Genomic DNA, 26,410 nt, shown 5'->3' on the forward strand with positions numbered 1-26,410 from the left:
GCTCATCTCGCTTTATTGGCCGAGGGAGCCAGCGTACAGCTTCCGGGTCATGTGGCCAGCATGACTAAGCCGCTTCTGGCGAATCAGAGCAGCGCACAGAAATGCCGTTTACCTTCCTGCCAGAGTGGTACCTATTTATCTACTTGCACTTTGACATGCTTTCAAACTGCTAGGTTGGCAGGAGCAGGGACTAAGCAACGGGACCTCACCCCGTTGCGGGGATTCGAACCGCCGACCTTCTGATCGGCAAGTCCTTCCCAAAGTTTTATTTGCATATTTTCATTTAAACATTCCCTTGCATTGTCTGAGACTTACAAAAAAAACATTGCAAATGAAAATAAAAAAACAACATAAGTGAATAAACTAAAGTGCAGCTCAGCAACCCACTTATATTGCTCCAACTGAGTTGATAAAAGTTGTATAGAAAATAATGAAAAACACACTCATGACTCACAATTATATGGTCTCTCCTACTATTGTACTGTATCTATTTTCAATAAATGTACTGCCAAGTACTCAAGCAAATAAATGAAGGTTGTTGATTTAATGCAGGTGTCCAAATGAGATTCTTTTGAGCTTTACAAGTTCTATGAATATACAACATTATTTTCTGCCTCCTTATATGTCTTTCTCTCACATTCAGGGGTATGATGTGCAATACAGGAAAACAGGGAGATGCCTTAAACACCTGCCTCTTCTTTTAGTGAACATTGGTTCTGGGGTCAGCATCTTGGCTGTATATTCCAAAGACAAGTCCAAAAAAGTGACAGGAAACCAGCCTCGGAGGAGGACACTTTTTTGCTCTCTGCTGCCTTCTGACTGGCTGCTCCACCTTTGAAGAGGCTGTCAAAATGTCACCCCCCAGGGATAGCACCAAAGTGGAAAAATTGGTGCAGGATATTTATGGAAGCAATTATGATAGATTTGGGCTGCCAGATTGGATGGTAGAGTCTAGTAAGGAAGACATCTTGGTCACCATCAGCAATAGTATAGGCTCCATAGCTACCTTTAAGACTTTTTCTTTTATATAAAGTGACTGAATAATACCAGGTGAGACTGTTTGTCCCTCTAGTCCATCACTGACTCTGCTTTGGCCCAGCAGTGGTTCTGCAGGGTCCCAGCTGGCGGTCTTTCACATCACCTTCTTTGTGATCCTGTTATCTGGAGACACCGGTGACTGAACTGGAGAATGTCTGCATGCAAAACGTTATGTTCTATCACTACCCATCTCTCTAAGTCACATGCTTCCTCACTGAACCCTCACTGGCCAACAGTGATTAGAGGAAGGCTAACACAGCATGGATAATCTCCACTAGCCTTAAAAAATTATGTTGGCCAAGGTGAGATGAATCGAAGACTTTGAAGATATGGCTTTATGAAGATGAGCCACAAGGCTGCGATTTCTTATTAATTTCTAATATAGTATTACTTTTCCAAATTAGGAGCAGGAGGAACATGGAATACCAATAAGCTATACAGTGGTGCCCCGCTAGACGAATGCCTCGCTAGATGAAAAACTCGCTAGACGAAGGCATTCGTCTAGCGGAAGGCTGCCCCGCTAGACGAAAAAGTCTATGGGGCTGCCTCGCAAGACGAAAAATTTTCGTCTTTTTTTTCGTTTTGCGGAGCGCGGCTGTCATTGCCGCTCCGCAAGACGAAAAACCCGCTAGATGAAAATTTTCGCAGAACGAATTATTTTTGTCTAGCGGGGCACCACTGTAGTTCTGTAACTAATGGTGGCTCTGCACTAGCAGGAAAGCGCTTATTCTTGTGCAAGACGTAACAATACAATCTTCACTGCAGCCCTCCACATTATATCCCATAGTATTTATGCAGGTTTTGCAACCTGCAAGAGTGGCTTTTGAAGGGGCACAGAGGGAGCTTCAGTGGATAAGAGAGATCAGCAAAAATAATGCAACACTTGAGTCAGTAGAAGACTTTCTACTAGAGCAGCTACTGTTCTTAAGAGAATAAATATGGTCAAAGGAGAAAGTTTTATTCAACTCCCACTGCAGACACACATACGCCCTTAAATTACATGGCCACGCCTGATAGGGAAGGGGTGGGATGTATTTCATTAAACCAAATGTAAGGCTTTTACACATGCCCAATTTTATAGACATTGGCCTATAAAACCTCAGGTCTGCTATTGACCACTCCACTTAGGACTTTACCCTTTGTGTTGGAGACAACAGCTTCCCAAAATGAACTAGGATCGCCACATTATGATCCAGATGCTAACTTGGGTTGGCATAGCATTGCTCTGCTCTTCACCTGTACCCGCCAACACCACTGCATGGTGACTGAAGGAAATCAATTCAAATGTTTACAGAAACACTTCATGTACAATAGAAACAATGCAAAATTTAAATATCATCCAGATTCTGTTATCAAACATTGTTATGAGATGCCAAGTCTTGTTGGTTTCATTTCATTTCAATTACAGCTCAAGGAGAAAGCATTTTCTCAAACCCTAGAACTCATGTGACATTGGTATTCCCTAAAACGTTTCTACAGCCAATTTTATTCTTGAGAACTATTTCCCTGCAAAATTCTCAGAAGCGCATCAAACTCTGAAGAGGAAATAAACCATACAAGAACACACAAATAGAGTTCATCTGCCCATTACAAAAGCAAAGTACAAATTAATTCAATATATGGCAGCAAGCTAGCATGATTTGCAAAATGGTTCCAAAATTAATTATTCTAAGTGTATTATTATTTAGGGCGTGACTGGACTTAACGGTCAGGGGTACCTTTACCTTTTTACAGCACTTTCTCTTTTGGATGCTTCATTGATTTAATTCTCCACCTTAAGATCACCTAAGCATTTTGTTCAGGAGGACAATAGAATACCCTCAAAACTAACTAATCCTTGGGGCCTGATAACACCATCCACAGTGATGCTGTGAAGCAGCCTCTCCTTTTTGGGGGGATTTCCAGCTTGTTGGAATCAATGGTTCCTTTGATTAACAGTGACACTACTTCCAATACGTCCTTCCCTGACTTTCTAAAGAGTTTGCATGTCCCACTAGTTCTCTCCATTCTACCAGGTTTCCATTGTGCCCATTATATCTAAGCTTTCCTCTAAGACCAAGCACTCTAGCTCACCCATCTTGGGTCAGAGGCTTCTAGCATTAGCATATAAGCTCCAATATGTAGTGTCGCTTTCCAGATGTTTGGAATTTTACCCCCTGCCCCCCGGTGCTTTGGCTTCTCTGAATTAAAACAACAATCCTGCTTGGTACCACGACTGAAACATTTCAGTTAGATGTAGCCTATACTGTTTCAGAAGCTCAGGTTAAATGCCAAACAAAATTAAAATTCTAGATCTTGGGGAAGTGCCAAGTCTGATCTATCTGTATTCTTTATTCCCTGGTTGCTATTTTACTTCTCTTCCATCTGGCGCTGAGAAAAAACAGGCTCATGGCTGAACAGCCCTCTGACTCAAGCGTTAAGACTCCTGCCCAAGGAAGAATATGACACACTTATTAAAAGGTAGCGTTTCCTATGTGCAATGAGTCCTGATGTTCTTTCAGATTAGCACATGCAGTCAAGTATAGGCCAAAAAGGGCACAACAACTGTGAATTTCAGAAACATCTCCTTAAAGCATAACTTCATCCTAATAAAGCAACTGCAAAAAGTACCATGCAAAAGCAATAACTGCATAAACATTTCATATTTCGCTGGTGTCCTCTATTCAGCATCAACTGATAAGCTCGTACAGTACAATTTTCAAATGATATGGAGAATGGAGAACAAGGCAGGGAAAGTGTCTGCTGGATTTTACCTGCTTGGTTCGTAGTCACAGTGACAGACACAGCTTGGTCCGAACTAGGATTCTGCTTGGATACTCCGTTCACCGCCCAGATTTCAAAGGTGTAGTTTGTGTGTGCCAAAAGGTCAGTAATAGAAACCTTGGTGGTTTTCAAACTATTCTGCTGAGGGCTGAAGTGTACACCACTTCCACAGGACCGGCAGCGGTTCAGATCATTGGCTCCACATCTCTTGCATACCACATTATAGGAAACATCCTCGCGGCCACCTTTGTTCTGAGGAGGGCTCCATTCCAAGTTGACTGATGTCTCGTTGACATTGGAAATCAGGTTCTGGGGGGCAGATGGAGGACCTGCAAGACAAAAAGCACAACATTTTTTTAAAAAAAAATGCATTTCCAGGTCAAAAGACGGAAGGAAGGAAACCCTCTCTAGGGGTGCATCTGTCCTGATGTGATCTGTTGAAGCAAACACGTCTGGCAGGTAGTGAAGTCCGTAACTGTTCCATTTCATATGTAGGTTGGTGGGGTTTTTTTTGGGGGGGGGGGTAAAGTACTAAAAGTACACACACAGTCCCACAGAGCTAAGGCCATGCACATAAGGAAGCAGGATTTCCATGTGCATCTTTATGGCTAGATAGCAAACTGTGTCAACAAATGGCTGTCGTGTATGCCGATTTGCCTGAGCTAAAAAGACTTGCCACATGCTGCACAGTACTAACAGCCAGAACAGGGACAAAACATTCGTCTTTGTGTTGGGGGTGGAAGGTGGAGAGAATGGGATCTTGTGGTCTTCCCCCAAATTTATCTAAATAGATTATTCCAGCCCAAGTCATAGAAGGTGCCTTTTAACCTCAGAAAATATATGCATGGCAGCAAACTTCGATACGCACATATGGCTGGATCAAAGCCAAGAACATCACCATGATCTCTCTTAATACTACGAACAGGTGCATGAATAAAATGTCCCATGGCTCTTTTATCCTGGTCTTCGCCCATCTTCCTAAAACTCCCTTTCCCAGGATGTTTTAACGATTAGCTGAGCTTCACAAAAAATATCCCAGTGCAACTCTGTTAATCCCTCTGCCCTCCATCCCACCCATCCCTTTACATGTGTCCACCTCTTCCACAACATCCAGCAGCTTGCACACTGTTTCTGGGTAAATTTGGTGTGATTTAACATCAGCAAGAAGAAACATTAACCCTGCTTGTCTAAATGCATAAAACAACCCAGTAAATTGGAGGAAGAAACAGGTTCATGTTGAATCGTGTCACAACATGCAGAGCTTAGAAAGCACTCTGTGAACAGGAAATAAGAAATGGGAAAGAGGATTAAAGGGTCTGTTCAGCCATTTATTTTTATTTTTATTTTATTTATTAAATTCGTATGCCGCCCCATTCCCCTAGTTCTCAGGGGGCATATGGTTCACAACATAAAGGCTATCAATTTCACCCTGAGGGAGATCAGACTCACACACACTTAACAGGCGTGGCAGGGTGAAAGGAATGGCAAGCACATCTAGTGTCTCCTGTCTCATAGGTTCAGGGAAACCCTTCTTCAAATAAACATGGCACCTGCCCATTTTTTTTCTTGCAGAGAGGAACAAAAGTGAGCACCAGAGTCCAAAGCACACTCATAATCTTCCCATCAGCAGACAGGGCATTTGGGCAGGCCCAAGGGTGTGGATAAAATGAGTTGTACCATTAGCATAGTAGGTCCAACTCTATGGAACTCCCTCCCGCTAGAAATCAGGCAGGCACCATCCCTCTTAAGTTTCAGGCACTAGATTAAAATGGTTTTAATATGTTCATGTGTTTTCTTACTTTATGAAGTTTTAGCATATGTTTTAAATTCTGTATATTGTGGGCTAGACTCAACTAAGTAGTTTTTCTAGTGGAAGCCAGCACAAAACCTCTTACTAATGCAAAAGGGCTTACTTCCTCTCCTCCTCCTGTAGCCCCCGTCAGCTTTTGTGGGTGGTCAGGAAAACCCGTAAAGCAACATAGAAGCAGAACAAATTTGCACTGATGGAACATTTGTTTCTGTGCGATTCTAAACTCCTCCCTCTTTCCTATAAGCCAATTTGAGGCACAGAATGAAAAGCAAGGTATACGTTTCTTAGATAAATAAAACAAAATGTGACAGTATCAAAACATCTTAGGTGATGTCTATATGCCTTCTGTGGTATCTAGTAATGTAGTACTGTAGCAGTGGCAGCATAAGCATCTGTTGCAACAGACAGAGCAGATTTTACAATAAATGTTTCTAAGTTCTAACCTACTGGATCTATGGAATTAGCTGCTTGAGCTATTCACCCAGCCTTTATGATACTGTCATGGGAGGAGACCTCCCAACCCCCAAATCCTTGCATGGTTTTCCTATATGAGCTCTGATCAGTTAGTGAGAATCAACAAGAATATTATGCATAGGAGAGAGTGAATGGTGTTTGTGTGTGATGGAGGATGTGTAGTAAGCCTTAAGGGGCAAGGGTGATGTGAATGGGGTGGAAGGGGTGAGTGGTCTGTGGGTGCAAGTAAATGGAGAAATTAACTAGGGTTGCCATGTTTCAAAAAGTGACAATCCGGACACAAACGTTGTTTAGCATATTATGGCAAAGTTGTTTAGCTTGGGAGGGGGATTTGTTGAGCCGTTTGACGTATGGCAGCCCTAAATCAACAGACGTGTGCTTGTGTGCCTGTGTGAGAGAGAGTTCATGAGGAGTTAGTTTATGTATGTGTGTAAATAAATGTGGGAAGGATACTAAGGTGGGGAATCTACACAAAACATGTATCTTATGATTACGTTTGTATCCCTTCCTTCCTTCCTTCCTTCCTTCCAGGAGATCACGGTTGTGTACATGCTTCTGCCCCTCCTCATTTTACCCTCGTAACAACCCTGTGAGCTAAAACTAAGCTGAGAAACTGACTGGTCCAAGGTCCCCTAATGAGATTCATGGTCAAGTAGACATTTGAACACTGCTCTCTCACGTCCTAGTACAACACTGTAAACACTACAGCACACTGTCTCTTTTCTTTTCAAAACATAATCTGCAAATTATCATAGTCTTATACCTGTTAGGCATATATGTTGCCACAATTTAAGTACCTTTGCTTTTGTAGCTGGGTTGGGAGTGGAAAGAAATCAGCACAGAAACACTAAAGGAATTAAGAGGCAGAGTCTTGGTAACTGATATTTATCTATGCTGAATGGACCCTGTCTCTCAAAATCTGAGAGCAGGGGCTGCTTCCTGGCCTACGGCAACTTCAGGGTTAACAGAAGAACATCTCTCAAGCCCATTAAGATGCTTTTGACGGGGCTATGCCCAATGCTACGTGGGAAAATGTGCCACAATGAATCAAGCTCCTCGGGAGCAAAAGTCGGTAATTAGTATGTAGGGCAGAGCACGGTGGTGTCTAAACGGAGAAGCAATCAAGCAGAAAACAAGGGAAGCAGATGCTTGAAGGTTGCATCACCTCCAGCATGAAAAGGAAGGTGCAGGGGAGTTGCCAAGTGGTGGGCTGATGTTAAAGCAAAGGGAAAGGCAGTATCTAGTCTTTGAAGAGCACAGTCAGTCACTAATGGAGCTCTTGGAATGCTGGCAGGTTGAAGAGGGCAGGAACGACAGAATTTTCCGATTTAATAGGTGTCTTGTTTTCCTTTGTTTCTTACATGACGGCTGTTACCACAGAAAATCCCACAAGGCAAAACCCTCACCTTAACAGACAAGGACCTACAGAGAGAGCAGTCAGCACTTTTTGCACAGGTGAATTGAAGGCATTCTGCTGGAAGCATCCGCCTTTCCTCAAGCAGCGAACTGTAGATTTACTGAAGCCTCTGCGCACATCCCAAAGTGGAGACAGAAAGAACTAGGAATACAGCCAGGCTCAGAGAGAACAAAGGCTGCAGAAGGTTTTGTATCACACAAGGATTCTGTGGTTTCACAGAAGGCCAAATCACTGAGAATGAAAATGTTGCATTCCAGCCCACACACCCTCCAAAGCTGAGTTCTCTTTTTGCATTAGGCACCCCCCCCCCAGTTCAGATTCTATTATTGTAGGTGTGAAGTTAATTGTGATTTATTTATTTATTTTACACAAATCATTTAGATTCAGGCTACTAAAGTTTCTTATGTCTGTATGTTAAAAAAAGCAAAAAAGCAGGATCAAATAGTACAGACAATTGTTGCATGGTTTGACTTTAGATCCAAATGGATGGTACGTTCATTCAACCCAACTTGCATGGGAATGTACAATGGCACTCAAATAAATGGAAATTGCAGTGTCAGCCCATTTTTAAAGACTTCTTGCTTTGAATATTCTGCAACACTGTTGATGCAACCACTCCTCAAAACACTAAAACTATGGACTACAGCTTTGTATTTTCTCTCTCTATGAAGAACATCAGGAGAGAAATATGGTGTTTTGCTAAAGGGTGCTACCCCTCTAGAAGGAAATGGATCCACCTGGGAAAGAATATATCCAATTTCCCATACTGTCACCCATCTCCTAGCTTTAGACAACCTATAATCAGGAAACAGTTAGAACCGGAATGCCAAGTCGCCCTGCCCCTTCTCTAACATAAATCCCTGTTGACATACTTCATCCCTTAAACGCAAAACAAATCAAACAACTTTAGAAACAACCAATGAGCATGCAGTATTTAGAATCTATGTTTTTTTTCCTGTGACTAAGACTTTATCTTTGGGTCTATACAGGCTGCATTTGCATTAAGCATCAGCCTAGTGAAAATATCCCTGAGTGTGATCAGACACTATCCTAATGTAAAGATTTCTACAAATTTGACCAGATTCACTAGTTACTGTTTTCCATATGCAGGTGAATACATACAGTAGTTCACCACGAGCATTTTCCTGCAAAGATACCAAAAGACACATCCACCTGCCCTTCACAGAAAGTATCTTTAGAAGCATTATTCTGGTTGCTCACCCTATCTATAGTGAGGCTGGTAGTGATTGAGTTGCTGGACCAACTCAGCTGCAGCATCCTTTTTCTGGGATTCTTTCTCCAGGTAGGGTTGCCTGCCACCCACGCTGATACAACACAAGGCTTAGGTCTTTTAACCTGATGAGATTATTTTATTCTGTTCTTTTAGTCATTGTTCTTTTACTACGTATTCCCTATGTGTTTTATAATATACTATGTTTCAGTAGGCAGTAGTTACATTGGATTGCAGAAGATGCTAGACTGAGTCAGCCTACATGCAGGACAGTGCAATTTTTGCTTATGTGCTCAGAAATCCACCTGAGTTCAATTGATCTTACTCCCGGGAAAATGTACATAGGATTTCGGCCTGAATTACACCTGACTAGAGCTATGATATCCAACAGCACGTCTTCTCTAGAAACTGTTTTATGTTGTTGTGATTTTTCTATGGTATATACCACCTGGTTGTATTTTCTTCTTCAAAAAGTGTAGTTCATAAGTCTTCAAATAAGATAAATAGGAACTGCAAATATGATTTGAAAGGACTGGAAGAATTAGAACACATTTCCACAGTTCATTCAATTCCCGAGTCTGCATTTTAGCACAAAAAACAGGGGTTTAAGAGATCATCCCTGGAAACAGAGATGCAAGGTGACACTAGAAAAGCTTTGCTCTCTGTTTTTCTGTCACCTTGTATCAAGTGAGTGCTGCAGTCTGCAACGGCACACCCCTGCTCCTCTTTTACTACTCTGCATAGAGTAGAACCCTAGGGTTAGTAGTAAATTATCATTATCAGTCCCGAAGAAAGCTTCAGTCAAGGCTTCTTAATTTGAGAGTATTTTTGCATTATGATGATTGCTGCTGATTTTTTTTTTAAAAAAAATGTTTTTTGCAGTGAATACAGTAACACAGACGGAAAATACAGGAGTATATAGCCAATACGCAATATCCATACATATTTGTGTGAGCAGAAAAAAATGGTGCTGGCCCATTTTTTGAGCTGACTTTTGAAATTATTCCCTACTTTACAGTGTGGATTACCCCAACCTCAAAAAATGCCTACGTAGGAAGAAGGGAAAATCAGATGGGATATTCGAAGCTCATGGTTTCCAGATTTTGGTAACTTTTGTTTGATAAAGATTGTGATGGCATTCCCCAAAGCTGTAAAAGTTCTGCTTGGCAAAGAATGCAATATACCCCTCAGATGTAGCATAAAAGGGAAGAAAATGAAAGTGCACCGTCTGATCTATCATTTTATCAGAAGTGCAAATCCTAATGCCATTGGGCGTTAAATGAGTCCTGTGAACTGTCCTTCTTTATGACTCATATCCTGTGAGGTAATAACTGAAAACTTCGGCAATTTTAAAAGAAGTTGATTGCATTCAGACCGTGCTGGCATCTCTAAGCAATTTTCCAGAATAAGGCCTTGTAAGGGGGGAAACAGGAACTGTTGCCTGATAATAAGGATGATCTAACAGAGAAGACCGGCCAGCAAACTTATTGTAGCCCAACAGGGAACTGTTACGAGGAATCAGATTTACATCAGTGCCATGACACTGACTGGATGATAAATCAGCAATTGACTCTTCCATAGGGTATGGAAACTATTCAGTTTACTGGACTTGGGAGTATATCAACAGATACCAATTCCTTTTAACAGCTGAACACATTCTGTAAAATGCCACTCGATGGAGTTAGGCCCATTACTTACTTCTGAGCAGACAGTTAGTAATTTTAGTGGGTTTAATTTGAGTATGACTTAGGTAAATTTCACCCTGGACATTTTTCTGCTATTTTGTTTTATACTACATTTAAAACAGAACAAAATGTAAAGGACAAACTGTGGTGCCGTTAGGGCAGAAGTCTGGGGTCCCACTCAGCAGAATGGTTAGAAAGAGAAGAAGAAGAAGAAGAGTTTGGATTTGATATCCCGCTTTTCACTACCCGAAGGAGTCTCAAAGCGGCTAACATTCTCCTTTCCCTTCCTCCCCCATAACAAACACTCTGTGAGGTGAGTGGGGCTGAGAGACTTCAAAGAAGTGTGACTAGCCCAAGGTCACCCAGCAGCTGCATGTGGAGGAGTGGAGACACGAACCCGGTTCCCCAGATTACAAGTCTACCGCTCTTAACCACTACACCACACTGGCTCTCAAATGCATTAGGATTGGCTTATTATAATTTGATATGAGCAGGGAAACATCTAAAGAGGGGACCCCTCTCCATAAGGCTGTAAAGCCCAGAGTCTAAATTTACACAACTGCACTACTGAGCGCAAGTGAAAAACAAGAAAAGTGTAAAAGAAAAGATCAAGGATAAAGGTAATTCTAACAGGTCTTTGCACACCTTGGAAAATAGCATTGCAGCAAAGAAACAAACACCTGTAAATCTAAGTCATAAGAGACACAATTCACCGTGGAATTAAAACTAAGGGTAGAATAAAGTGAAAGGATGCAGCCAAGCTTCAAGGGGAAAAAATGACTAAATGCTTGGTATCTTGATGCTTCTATGTCAGTCAACTCAAATGTTAAAGCAGGATTCCTCAAATTTAGTCGTGATGAACATTTTTATATCAAGTGAAGAAGGGTCGGCTCCATAAAAGTTGCATAAGTGTTTTCCAGTTTCCTTTTTTAAAACAACAACAACACCTGACTTTAGGCTATTCTCCATTTCTCCATTCCCTGCAAACAGTCTACACTGTTAAGGAAGGTCTTCCAGACTTTTCAACGTGGCTTTTGGGGGGCTTCAGGGAGGGCAGTGTGGGAGAAAGCCTTGCCTGAACAGCGTTCCATTCACACAACCTTTGGCTCCAACCCAACAGAACCAAACGTTAGCATAACTAAAATCTCATCATCTTTATTTTCATTAAATTACTTTTTTAAAATATAAATTAAAAACTGAATATCAAAAGGAGGCAAATTGAATGAAACTTAGAAGCTTTAATGTGAATTTACCATTAAAGCAAGCAAGCTTGTTGAAAATTACCTTTCTTGTGGTTTCCAATGCTGGAAAAACTTTTTTGTCCCATGAACAAATTCAGCAACTGCACACGCACCCCGCCCCTCCCCCCAAAAAAGCTTTCCAAAACTGTCCTATTAATTTCCCTTTATTCCCCCTTTCTCTCCCATCCCCCCATCTGTGCGCCTCTTCCCACCACCCTTCATTTGTTTATTTCATCTTCCTTGTGCTTTATTTCTCCACCACAGCTTGGGCTTCCCCTAGGAACCGGTCAACCTTCTGCAGGCATGTCCATCTCCACTTGTACTGCTGGGGAGAGAACCTCGAATCCCTCCTCCTGTGGCTTCATTAAACACGTACAACTCCAGAGCTGTCAATAACGTTTCAATGATGTTTTGGAGTTGATAGCTGTGAAGCCCTTCGGATAAGCATTTTCATTGTTAATCTCCCTGCCACTGAACGACAGGTTATAACGCAGAGTAAACACTGTGGATCTATGTGGGTTTGACTCTGAAAGAAAGTCAGAGAGTTCCCCTGACAGCTGTAAATGTGGCAGTCTCTAATTGGTTTCTTTCAGCAGCTGAGGTGAGCTCCTTCATTGCTGTAGGCTAGTTTACATAAACTTTGCCACCGAGGGTGACCCTTACTTCATAGCAGCGTGGCCATTCTTGAACATTTATCATGGGAGTCTTTGTGGTTTTACAGTGGGCAGAGCTCAGCCCACGGAGAACAGCAGCCTCTTGAAAACATCAATCACCAGCTACTTTCCTTGCTTTCTGGAGTAAGCACAAACATTCAGTCATAATAAACAACAGAAGGGATTGTGTGTGTGGGGGGGGGGGGGGGTCCTTGGTGTCCACGTCATCCAGACACCTACAAATCTAAATTGCTGGTGCTCAGATATTTTGTGCACTTTTAAGACTTGTGCTGGATTTGCATCCAAATACAGTGGTACCTCGGGTTAAGTACTTAATTCGTTCCAGAGGTCCGTTCTTAACCTGAAGCGTACTTAACCTGAAGCCCCACTTTAGTGAGTGGGACCTACTGCTGCCGCCGTGCCGCCAGAGCACAATTTCTGTTCTTAAGCAGAGTTCTTAACCTGAAGCCTACTTAACCTGAAGCATACTTAACCCGAGGTACCACTGTATTTTGATTTTGGTGCCTTGGGACATGAAATATTTTCTCCTGTTATCATTTCCAGCTGATGGAAACATCCATGCCAAACACTCTTATGGCATTTTAACAATCACGCCCTCCGCCAAAACTCTGGGAACTGTAGTTTGCTAAGGTGATGAGACTTGTTTGGAGACTCCTCCTAGAGCTCCAATTCCAAACAAACTTAAATTTCCCAGGACCCTCTGGGGAAATTGCCATGGCAATTGTAATGTGTGGTGCTAGGTGCTGCATGATTTTTAATTGTATATCTGTTGCTGCTTTTATTTCTTGTATTTTGTCATTGCAACTTGAATAAGAAATAAAAGAAGCAATAAAAGTATAATTGAAAATCAATATGAATAGCTAATCTAACAGATATGTCATCTTCTGTCTCCACAGACAAATCCTAGGAGCACCTGAATGATACTCATGAACCACTGGTGATCAGCAGACCACAGTTTGGTCTACAGGATTTTTGCACATTTTTCCTGGCACAGAATTATACCTATTCAAAAAATAAAGGATAAAGCAAGAAGGCTGAATCCTGGTAGGAGGCAGACACAATAAATGAGCTTTCAGGTGAAAAATATATATATATTCAACTATAGTCTAGTTCTGGTAAGTAAATTAGGCAGGTGAAGCTTCTCTTGGCTGCGAGATAAAATTCTTATAAAACTGAAACCAGACTAATTCTTTCAGCTTTTCTTTTGAAGCTGCTTTTAGAAAATGGTGGAGAGATTAGTCTTGTACTCATAGCAACTTCAGACAAAAGCTGAGTAGAAATAATATTGGGAGATGTTTCAGTGGAACATTCTATCTGGCATATTTAGGCAATATCATTGCCCCTAATTTGCTTTGTCTCCTAATAGCTGATTATATGTCCGATAAAACTCAAGGAAATTTTTTATTTTGCATGTTTTCGAGTTAGTGTATGCTGGAGAAATCTCAAGAAAAGATGTGAAAGAATTTACTCCCAATGAATCCTTATGGCCTTATGTTATTTTTATGCATCAACCAGTGACCTCAAAATTATACAGAAACTAAGCAGATGACAATTGAAACTAACTGGGCACAGAATGAAGGCATGATAATAATAAAAAAAGAACAAGGAAGGTTTATTTATGTAAAAATGTATACATTTATGGAAAATTAATTCTCCAAAACAACCTGGGGTGGTTTTTTTTGGGGGGGGGGGTTTCCTCTCTCTCTTGTATAAACAATCATTTTCATGGGAGCGCTCACACAGATTAGGAAATGTAAATCTAAACACATTTTGGTGAGAATCAACTGCATACTTTGAAATGTAGTACTGTATTTGCAAAATGGAAAGATTCAAACCTTTATCTCACTAGCCCTTGACCTTGGAAACAAGGTAAGGGTAACATTATCTTCATCTGCATTCATATTTTTTACAGCAGTCACACAGCACTAGTGGAATCCATGTTGAGTTTCCACTGTAGATTGCTCATCATTTCATTATGCTTCATTATGTTGATAACTGTCAGAAAGCATTAGAAGCTGGACTTTTGAGTAATAGGACTGAAATGGTAATCTAAAAACAATATACTTTCTAGAGGAAATACAGCAGAGGGCTAAATTCAATTAGAAAAGGCGAATGCAAAGACAATCTAAGTGATGCTCGCAATTTATAACAAGACCTTTTTTCCACTTCAGGATAATAACCTGAAGTGAAAATAAGATGTTTTTTTATTTATTTATTAAGAAAACGGATTGGTATTCTGTAGCTTTTAAAATCTGCCCTTATTACATTCAGTTTTGTAGAATATCTTGAATGCAGGTGTGTTAGGTATATATATATACTGTATACATATTATACCATATGTCAAACAATCACTCTTTTGTTTGGCTAGCCTGAGAGACCAAATTATTCAAAGTCATTTACAGAGAGACAGATTTGTATTGTACTTTCAGCTGGACAGCTAATGCTAATTACTTTGACCCAATAAAAAAAGTTAATAAACTAATAGTGTCTCTAAGCTTAACTCAACTCATAATGAAAAATATTGTTTAGGAAACTGATGCAGATGGATACAAAAGTGACAAAATGCACCTGTTCTTTCTAGCAGTAAAATTCCCAAGGATATCAGAAAGGGCATATTCTTTTAGACAGAGTAAGAAATATTTTGAAGTATGTACATATAGCTTGGTAATGTTGAATTTTATTCATTTTGTACATTTTCATTATTTGTACATTTGTACATTCATAGCAGTGTACATGGTCCATATACCCATTTGATTCTAACACTCTGCAAAGTTTATTAGGCTTGAAGAATAAACAGGCCTGGTCATATAGCCCCCTTAGTCTGTCTGTCTGTCTGTCTGTCTGTCTGTCTGTCTCTCTCCTTTCAGCCATCCAGTTGTTCAAATAATAACTGCATTGCTCTGAGGGAACATTCTTCCATAACTTATTTATTTAAATATTTATAAACCACACTTTCATTTAAAAAAAAATACAGCAAGGCACCTGAAATCATATCACATGAAATTATAACTTGTACTTATGTTTAGGATAAGTCAGTCGGGCTATCTCCATATCTTAGCATACTGCTGACACACTGCAAGTGTGCAGTTCAGAATGTGTGTCTCAGGCAGACAGCTACTCAGCACATCCAGAATGCTGAAAGACAACTGTGTCTGGCACAGAAGCTTCTGTCTTCACTGATGATACTAGATCAGATCAGACATTGAAACTATGAGCCTGAGGTCAAAAGGCATCATCCTACGATCTACACACAAGGCAGGGCATGCAGCTGCCATGGGGAAGAGGAATCCCATTGAGAAGCACTGATCCATGGGGTGGGTGAGCTCAGCGAGCCTTATTCATTTACTGGACAGTGTGGGTTGCTGGGGAGCAGTGCCCCCCAAAACCATCTCAGCAAAGCACAGAGTCCACCTCTTTGCTAAGGACATTGTACTTTCCTCCACCACTTTGCAGCTTTCTTTGCTAACATTCACCACCCCAGACCACTCCTTTTTGATTTATTATGCATTTCAAGAAATGCATATACTGCTTGATTGTAGGGGGAAAAAACCTAAAAGCAGTTTACAAAAAAAAGATAAAGCAGTAACATTATCACTTTAAAAATCTACAGCCAAAACATACAGAAAGTTAGAAACACTTTAGAAAAGACTAAAACAAATTAAACGCATACAAAATTTCTAAACATCTGTTTAAAGGTAAAGGTACCCCTGGCTGTTAGGTCCAGTCGCAGACGACTCTGGGGTTGCGTGCTCATCTCGCTCTATAGGCTGAGGGAGCCGGCGTTTATCTGCAGACAGCTTCCGGGTCATGTGGCCAGCATGACTAAGCTGCTTCTGGTGAACCAGAGCAGCGCAGGGAAACACCATTTACCTTCCCGCCAGAGCGTTCCCTATTTATCTACTTGCACTTTGACGTGCTTTCGAACTGCTAGGTTGGCAGGAGCTGGAACCAAACAATGGGAGCTCACCCCGTCGCAGGGATTCAAACTACTGACCTTCTGATCGGCAAGCCCTAGGCTCTGTGGTTTAGACCACAGCGCCACCTGCGTCCCCCTAGCACCTGGGTAGACTTGTCTAAACAAGAATGTCTTCAGCAGGTGCCGAAAAGAATACAGTGAAGGCACCTGCCTGGTATCAATAGGCAGGGAGTTCCAAAAGTGTCAGTGCGGCCGCACTAAACAACCAAATTCTCATAGATGTGTTGAAGGTATTATGTGACACTTGTAAATGTGTCAATTCCACTTATCATGTGGGCACATATGGGGCAAGGTGATCTGATAGGCAAACTGGTCCCAAGTTGTCAAGGCGTTATATGTTAATAGGAAAGTCTTGAACTCTGCCTAGAGGCAGATTGGCAACCAGTGCAGACCTCTGAGCACAGGTGTTATACGCTGACAAAGTCTCACTCCTGTCTGCAATCATGCTGCAGCACTAACTGCAGCTTCTGGATCAAGCACAAGGGAAGCCCCACATAGAGTGCTCTGGAATAATCAAACAATGAAGTAACCAATGCTTGAACTACTGTGGGCAGGCTCTCCCAGTCCAGGAAAGGCCATAGCTATAAAACAAGCTGAAACTGATTACTGATCTCCATCAGTATGCCCTGCCCATCCTTGACTAGTGACAGCCTGCACATTTTATCAGACTTAGGCAGTCCACCATTTGCAGACTTAAGCACCTTACCGTTAACCTTGGCATTCACTTCTGTTCACCGATCTAAAGTCACCTGATCTTGTGTCCTATGTGCACAGCCAAGTCATGAAGAAGTGCTCTGTCATTCCCTGACAATTTTGCTATGGGGTTCCGCGGAGCACTGGTTTGTCTCCAATGCTATTTAACATCTATGTGAAGCCGCTGAAAGTGGTCATTAGGAATTTTGGAGCATGGTGCCATCCATACGCTTACTTCTCTGAATCAGGAGGTGCCGTGCGAGCTCTGGACCAGTGTCATAATGCAATGGTGGATGAGGGCCAATAGCCTGAATTTGAATCCTGAGAAGATGGGGGCTTTATGGGTAGATGGTTCCCATCTCTGGAAGATACGTCAGCTTCCTGTTCTGGAGTGGGTTGCACTCCCTATAAAGAAGCAGGAACATAGCTTGTGGAACACCTGGATACGTCTTTATCTTTAGAGATAAAATCTCAGTGACCAGGAGTACCTTTTACGGGCTTCATCTAGCACACTAGATACGGCTGCATCTGGATCAGGATATCTTGACCATCATAGCTCATGCACTGGTAACCTCAAGACTAGATTGCTGCAATGTGCTCTATGTGAGGTTGCCCTTGGGCATAGTATAGACACTCCAGCTGGCACAGTATGCAGCAGTTCAACTGCAGATTGGAGAAGATGGCCAACAGCAGGTGAGACGTCTCCTAAATCATCTGCATTGACTACTCATATCCTACCAGGCCAGGTTCAAGATTCTTGTGTTGATATAGACCTGGACAACTTGGGTCCAAAATATCTTAAGGATCACCTTATATTCCGGCTTGTTCCAGGTGTTACAGATACCCAACTGGACTCCCCTGGCAGTTGGACATTTGGTATCTCTGATTCCATGCTGTGGAACACTTTTCCAGCAGAGATTCAGCAGGCATACTCACATTTGTGTTTCAGGTGCCTTTTAAAGATTTTTTAAAAAATGTTGCTGGACCTATGCTGCTGTCTAAAATGTCCCTTGAGTAGCTAGATGTTTTAATGATAGCTTTGTATCCCTTTTAAATGTTTTTATGTTGTTGTATCCTATCCTGATATTTTGCGTGACAGCAGTATGGAAATGTTTTTATAAATAAATAAATAAATAAAGACCAATATCTGTCTTCCACAAAGGTTTCTCTTTATATAAATATAAGCCATAAACATAACATCTGAGCAACTGATTTAAAGAGAACAATATTGGTGATCCAACTGGCCGCGTAAAATGTAAACTTACAAAAATAAAACAAAGCCCCTGATATTCTTGAGCCAAGTTTTTGATGCTGGGTATGCTAACAATTTATAGGCTGTGTGCAGTGCATTTTCTCACCAGTGCATAAAAATTAAGCATGCAATTTTCATAATTTGTCATGGGGATTGTATAAGGAGGGTGGGGGAGGAAAGCTTTCTAGTTTCCTTTTCCTCCAGTGTGAGATTCAGGAAAAACAGAAAGCTATTAAGTCTACCTTTCCTGGCCTGGAGAGTTAAGATGTAAAACCAAAGATGTAGCTATTAAAATAGTTAAAGGAACAGCTGCCCAAGGAACAATGATGAACAAAAGTGGAGACTTGTGAATGTCTTAACAATTAAAATAAATAATTAGCAACAATAAGACCTTCCTCCCACCACCACTCAACAAAATTGGAGGGAGGGTGATTTTCTGTTCATTCCAGGTGTTTTCCTTTAAATTACCCATTTCCTCTTCTTTTTTTTCCTTTTTTTAAACCTGGCCTAATAGTGAACAGAAACCTGATTTTACAAGCCAATGGAGCAGAGTGTATGTTTTTGCTAGAAGAATGGGTCTCAGATTCTATGTTTTATTTCTTCATTAGAAGGCCGTCACACTGAGCGATTACTAAATGCAAGACTGAATGAGACTACTGAGGTTAAATAGAGCATAATGAACAAAGAAGGTGCTTGATTATTATAGCTGTCAGCACAAGGGAATTGGGTTTATCACCTGGTTTAACCAACTGGTAAGAAGAACTGAGATAAGTGTGAAAGATCCTCTGTTGTTTGTGTTCTTCTCCATCTCCCCATGTCAAAAAAGTTAGGCAAACCAAGATGCTTCCTCTAAAACGGATCTTTCAATAGAGCTCTTCCCCCCTGCCTCATGACATCTCTTTTTTCCCCAAAAAAAAATGGTTGCCTTCTCTAAAGTTTGGTTTCACTTACACTTGTGGTTTTCAGTTTTCACATGTGTTCCATGTTTCTATAGAAGTTGTTTAAAATATTGTTGTGGTCTATTAATTTTGAAGTTATCCGTGTGCTTGACTTGATTATTCTAATGCTTAATTATATTATGATGACTCATTTAATGGACCAGTGTTAATTTATAACCGCATATATTAATTGCAGATTTATAAACCACTTTACAACCCAAAGTTACAAAAGTGGTGTGCAATGAAATAAGATACAAGAGGATGCCAAATCTGTAAACTGAAAGCAATGAAACCATTTCCACAACTGTGCAATTATTATTCCAAAAAACGACTGGATCCCACTGCAAGTAAACAAAAAATGTCTTCCAATACTGCCTAAATGTCAAAACTCTCCGTGCTTCTCTAAATTCAGCTGGTAATTGATTCCAGAGGGCTGAAGCCTGGTTTCCAGTACATACCAAGCACAACTCTGGTGCATACAGTACTCTTAGCAGTGCCCCATCTGAGCAACAGGAGAGTATTCTGCAGGTGAATAACATCTTTGAACAGTATAGAAACTAACCTGCTCTTCCCCCTTTATATCATTAATATATACAAAAAAAAAAAAAAAGCTTCACATAAATACTCTGTTATAATGTTTCTGTCGTATAATTTCCACTTCACTGCAGACCAAACTTGAGGGCTTCTGTTACCTCTGTATACCACACTGGGCCAGCATAATTCACCAGCACTATGGTGAACAGAAAGTCCTGAACATCACGACAAGCACATCCTCATTATCAGAGGGTTTCTTCAGATAGCCACAGCCTTAAAACTTGGAATATATCTGCAACAGTGACTCTATACTTTAAACCAGGTTCGTCACAAGCAACCTGATCCTTTTTGCTTGATGTCAGGGATGGAATTTAAGGCTGTCCACAACAGTAGTCGGTTTTACCTCTGAGCCACAGTCTACATTATACTGTAACTGGCACAGCTCCTTACCAAGAAGACATTCTGAAAATCATTTGAAGGGAGAAAGTCAGAACAAAAGAGAATGATTGGAAAGAAGATATCATTCTGGACAGAGCTTATAGCCTGGCTCCGTGAGAAATGTTTCCACCAAGATCTAATCACACACAATCCATGGATCACAATCATTTAGAATAATTTAGAATTTTGAACCACTTAGAATCAGTGCTATTCTTTGCTCATCCATGACTTGCTCTCTTTTGCTGGTGCTCTTCCAAAATCGCTGCCTTGCCTTCTTGAACAAAACAGTCTCCCTAACCAGCTGTTAGAAAATCTGACAAGACTGTCTTCCTATCATTTCAAAATAAAAATATTCAGCAATTATTCCCTTCCTAAAAAAAAAAAACCCACAAAACCTTCCCTTAAGACTTCAGAGATATTGAAATTTTGGGTTAATTATTTTCAAAATATTTGTTATCTTTGGTTCAGCTGACTCTTTCATAAGACCCCATATATGGCCAAGCCATAACTCACTAAAGCTTCATTCAGCCGGTTTATCCTTTCTCTGGCTTTCAATCCCTGAAATTCCTCCAGTGTCTAACCACATTTCAGTGGGTTTAGAGGTATCTATGCTAGATTGTGGTAAGACAAGTAAATGGAGACTAGTTCTTGGCATGTTTAGCCAACATGCACTCCAGGCTCTGGCCATCTTTCTCACTGTGAATGGGCAGTTAGATGGCCAGGAACTTAAACAAAATAACAGTAAATGTTATTTGATCACTAGGAAGCTCCGTCCAAATTTTGGCACATAAAACTTCTCAGGTTTTGGGAAGGTGACCAAATCATCCCCCACCCTGCTAGAGGGAGGGACAGAGAAAGAATTTTGAGCCAGTTCAGCACTTTGGATTCAGAGCACAAGAGTTTCCAGCTTAAAGATGAGTCAGCTACTGAAGAGCAGCTTTGAGAGGCTGCAATAGTGAGTCTTGGAGAGCATAATGGAGAACCAGAAAATTTGCTGCCTGCTTCAGGACTCGCTTTGTTTCTACTACTGGAGGAGGATCTGAAAGCAACTCTGAAGGGGGACCAGAATAAGGATCTTTCTGTCAGCAGATATAAAGGTTGAAAGCTGAACTGGAAGCACAGCTACAGAGCACAGCCAGTGTTGGTAAAAGAGATCTGAGGAGGTGGGCGGATGCCTTGGTACAGGTGTCAGAAGACTTTGGCTAAACTACAACTCCCATCAGCCCCAGCAAGCATGGCCAACAGCCAGGGATATTGGGAGTTGAAATTCAACAACATCCGGAGGGCCAAAGGTTTCCCAAACAAGCCTTAGTACCTTAGATTATTCTATGGACTTTCTACCGGAAGCTGTAAATTTAAAGGATTTGGCTAACACTGAACGTGTGAGCAGCTATGAGCACAAAAAGCTATACAAAGATTGGCAGGCATGAGACAGCTGCTGGGATAATATATAGCCCAAAATTGTGTCCTGGCCCCTTTGTATCTCAGCAACATGAGAAATTAGTTAGGATAATAGGATTCAGAACTCATTTGATTCTCTTTTGTTTTACTTCTCTTAGCCATTAGCTAAGAAGCGGGCATAGCAAGATTCTATTGAAAGACGATCAGCAGACTCTCTTTACAAAAGAGGGCAGCATAAACGGATAACTTGCTACGGAAAATCTTTGCTCACCACCATGCACCCATGTCCCATATAGACTGAAACTGTCACATCCAATCAGAACATGAAAAGAACTAAGTTATAGTAGGGCATTTGACCAGTCAAAAAAGATTTGGTCAATTGACAATTCAAATATTGTCAAATATTTGTCCGGTAGTTTAAAAACATTCTGTTTTCTTTTGGGGGGGGTGGAAGAAACTTTAAAATCATCGGGTTTGTTATTTTGCTAATTACAAATGTAAAACTTGCTAACTGCTATTTTGAAACCATGAAGTTAACCTTTTAAAAATGTAACAAATTACTAAGACCTTGCATGAGGATAGAATCATTCTATCATTGTGAATGATTCACTGTACTGTTTTCTTTGGCTTTTGATTTAAAAGAGAGGAGTCTGTCTACAACTGCATTTAAAAAAAGAAGAATTTGAAACAGAAATGAAGCAAAGTAACAGTATCTTTGGTTCGCAATCTAGCGGAACCACCTGCTCCATCGGGGCCCAGTACGGGCCACATGATCTCTTGCAATGATTTTGCAAAGTTTTTTGCAGATAAAGTCGCTCAGATTCGGAAAGAGGTAGACTCCAGTCGGGTTTCAGGACTCATCATGGGACTGAAACTGCCTTGGTCGCACTGGTGGATGATCTCCGGTGGGCTAGGGACAAAGGTGAGAGCTATTTCCTACTTCTGCTGGATCTCTCAGCGGCTTTTGAAACCATCGACCATAACATCCTTCTGGACCATCTAGAGGGATTGGGAGCTGGGGGCACTGCTATATAGTGGTTCCGCTCCTTCCTCCTGGGCCATTTTCAGAAAGTGGTGGGGGGGGGATGAGTGTTCAGACCCATGGGCTCTCACTTGTGGGGTGCCTCAGGGTTCGGTCCTCTCCCCCATGCTTTTCAACATCTACATGCAGGCCGCTGGGAGAGATCATAAGGGGGTTTGGGTTGGGTGTTCATCAGTATGCGGATGATACCCAGCTCTACCTCTCATTTGAATCAGAACCAGTGAAGGTCCTGTGTGAGTGTCTGGAGGCGGTTGGAGGATGGATGGCGGATAACAGATTGAGGTTGAATCCTGACAAGACAGAAGTACTGTTCTTGGGGGACAGGATGCGGGCAGGTGCAGAGGACTCCCTGGTCCAGAATGGGGTAACTGTGCCCCTGAAGGACCAGGTGTGCAGCCTGGGAGTCATTTTGGACTCACAGCTGTCCATGGAGGCGCAGGTTAATTCTGTGTCCAGGGCAGCTGTCTACCAGCTCCATCTGGTACCTGCCCGTGGACTGTCTCGCCAGAGTGGTGCATGCTCTAGTTATCTCTCGCTTGGACTACTGCAATGCGCTCTACATGGGGCTACCTTTGAAGGTGACCCGGAAACTACAACTAATCCAGAATGCAGCAGCTAGACTGGTGACTGGGAGTGGCCGCCGAGACCACATAACGCCGGTCTTGAAAGACCTACATTGGCTCCCAGTACTTTTCCGCACACAATTCAAAGTATTGGTGCTAACCTTTAAAGCCCTAAACGGCCTTTGTCCAGTATACCTGAAGGAGTGTCTTCACTCCCATTGTTCTGCCCGGACACTGAGGTCCAGTGCCGAGGGCCTTCTGGCAGTTCCCTCACTACGAGAAGCCAAGTTACAGGGAACCAGGCAGAGGGCCTTCTCGGTAGTGGCACCCACCCTGTGGAACACCCTCCCACCAAATGTCAAGAGAAAAACAACTACCAGACTTTTAGAAGACATATGAAGGCAGCCCTGTTTAGGAGGCTTTTAATGTTTAATATATTATTGCATTTTAATATTCTGTTGGAAGCCACCCAGAGTGGCTGGGAAAACCAAGCCAGATGGCCGGGGTATAAATATTTATTATTATTATTATTATTATTATTATTATTATTATTATTTAGGTGAAAAGAAAACCCTGTGTGATCTATATCAATGAACAATGATAGAACCTCCACAGTAATGGATGGATGTTGTGGTAATGAGCACATAGCAGCAGAAATAAGAAATAAACAGAGAACCATGCAGTTTATTTCAGTGTGGCCAAAAAGTCTATCAACTGAATTATACAACCTTTTTTTACCCAGTGGTTGCATCCTGATGAAAATCACAGCATCCGGTGGTGACTGATTTTGCAAATGCTCTATCTTGTGTTGAAATCATACCTTGCCACTTCCCATTACTTTGATTCCTGACATGATATGTGAGCAAAGCATCTAGCAAGACCAGTCACGATGCCAAAAAACAACCATTGGTGGGGTGTAAGTATCAATGGCTACCATTCACAAAGCCTATGTATAATCTCCAGTGTCAAAAGCAATTTTGCCTCTGAATACCAGCTGTTTGAGATCACAAGCAGGAGAGGGCTACTAGGCTCATGCCCTGCTTGTAGGCTTCATGAGAATGCCTGTTTAGCCACTGTGAGAGCAGAATGCTGGACTAGATGGGTCCTTGGCCTGATCCATGAAGGTTTTCCATGTGTTCTTATAGAAAAAGACCAAAGTCATCTATTCAGAGCTGCCAAAAATCATCCTTTACATGCCACTTTCTTTCAGAGCTTCTTTCCTCCTGTTTTCTGATCACATCTAAGATATGCAAGGCTGTGGTTGTCCCTCATTATGCGTACACATAAGGCACTTCCTTAAGGCACTTCCACAGTGCAGACACCAATGCAATAAAACACAGACAAAAACCCCAAAATGGAACTAGACCCTCTTATTCTTGCCGTTGACCTACATTCTGTCACTTAATCACAAACTGCGCTTTCCGTTGTGTAGCAGGAGAGAGGACCCGGTATTGACATATTGTGTTGACTTGTTTAAAAGGGAATTGTTACTGAATGTCCCTGTCACCAACAAGGCATTTTCATAGCAGGATGTACATCTCTGGGGAGTGTCTCATGTATAAATTATAAGAGCAGCAAGAGAAGGAGGAGGGGAAAATTAATAAATAAAGGCATCTGACTTACGTGTGCAGGGCATGGAGGCAGCGTCGTTTTCTGCTCGGAAAAAACCCGGGTCACAGGTGCAAGAGGTGGAACCTTCCAAGATGGAGAAACTGTGAGGCGGGCACTTAGCACAGGCAACATCTGTTGAGAGGGCCTTGTAGTATCCAATCTTGCAAGCTTGGGGAAAGAAGGGGGGGAAAGTACAGAAGGGGAAAAAAACAGAAAAGAAGAACTGTTACTGGTATAGGGCTTGATAATAAATTGCTACCTCATTTACTCAGCATTCAGACATGTGGGCACTTTTGAAATAGAAGAAAATGATGTCTGCTTAGCACCGGGAGAGAGATTAACCAGCCAAGGAGCACTTGACTGCTCACTCTCCAAGCAAGGAAGGCAATTTTTAATCCCGATGAGACCCCGTTAACAAGTAGGCCTGTAGAGCTTACAAGAGCACCTATAAGCATGTCCATGTAGCAACTTGGTTGGAAAATCTGTCTCATTTCTTCCCTGCGTGGGTTTTATTATGTAAACCCCATTTCCTTGCTTCCCACCTGCAGACACTCTCACATTGCAGTAAACAGGGTGCAGTTGTTTAATTCCATGACTACTTTAGAAAGGCAGCTGATGGTGTGACACTGCCAATTTTTGAGATGGAGCGGAATGAGACCCTACTGCGATTGGCAGTCAACCTCTTACTCTAGCATGCACAGAAAAGGCAATTCTCCTTCTGCAGAAGCCAATTAATTTGCTTTCCTCTCCCCAAGAGACAAAATCAACACTCCGCCCCTGAGCTGGAGCATACCAGTGGCTGTACTCTTTGACGCCAAGGCCCCATGCGCAGCAAGTGTTCAGTGACATCACCTCCATAAGTATGATGCTTACATGGATGACTACTTTTACATCATTGGGATTAAAAAAAAAAATACTCTGAAGTACCATTAAGAAAATCTTTTGAACAGTGGCACACAAGCATGTCCCTCTAACAAATTTTGGCTAGGGCTAGAAAAAAATAAAAAAAATCAACATCACCAGACGCTGAAACAGAGAAAGTCAACTAGGCAGCTTTATAAAGGACAAAGAGCAAAAGAAAGGATGATTGCTGCCAATATTTACAGCATGACTCACTTTCATGTCTCTTATTTTTATCACACAGTCTACCTTTAGAGTTCCCTTGCTCTTTGCTTCTACGCCTCCAGTAACCAACATGCATTTGCTTTCAGCTATTCTCCCACTCACTCCACATTCTTTTATATGATTTAATTTCCCCCACTTTTATGATGTACTTGTAACAGCCACGGATTTTTTTTTGCAACATGTTTGTAAAGGAGCAAGTCACTTCACCCTTATTAACTGAGGCCATTTATGGAATCTCCTTAACAAGTCAAAACTTACGAAGTGTGGTGCAGCGTCCATAAAAATCACGTGGGATCAATCTTGCCCTTGCTTGCTTCGGCTGTCACCGGACCAGGGAATCTTATAAAAACACATAGCAGCTCTTGGTGACTAAGATTTATGCTTTCAGCGTTTACACACATCACATAATTAGATAGGGTTCAACTTGCAAGGTGCTTTCTGGCTACGCTTCAAATGGCCTTGGGGCTTTGATTAAAATAAATTTTAAAAACCCCGCAACATTGG

The 26,410-nt window shown here is 41.6% G+C and overlaps 1 protein-coding gene across 1 annotated transcript in view; it reads right to left on the reverse strand.

Moving 5' to 3' along the window:
* Positions 1 to 26,410, reverse strand: part of EPHA4 (EPH receptor A4) — a 152,027-nt gene that overhangs the window by 66,113 nt on the left and 59,504 nt on the right. The window contains exons 4-5 of the mRNA XM_033150247.1: positions 24,794 to 24,949; positions 3,792 to 4,130 (exon numbers count right to left, since the gene is read on the reverse strand). Coding sequence (XP_033006138.1) covers positions 3,792 to 4,130; positions 24,794 to 24,949 — 495 coding nt within the window. The remainder of the gene's footprint in view (positions 1 to 3,791; positions 4,131 to 24,793; positions 24,950 to 26,410) is intronic.

Source organism: Lacerta agilis, chromosome 5 (assembly GCF_009819535.1).
Source record: "Lacerta agilis isolate rLacAgi1 chromosome 5, rLacAgi1.pri, whole genome shotgun sequence".
Lineage (NCBI taxonomy): Eukaryota > Metazoa > Chordata > Lepidosauria > Squamata > Lacertidae > Lacerta > Lacerta agilis.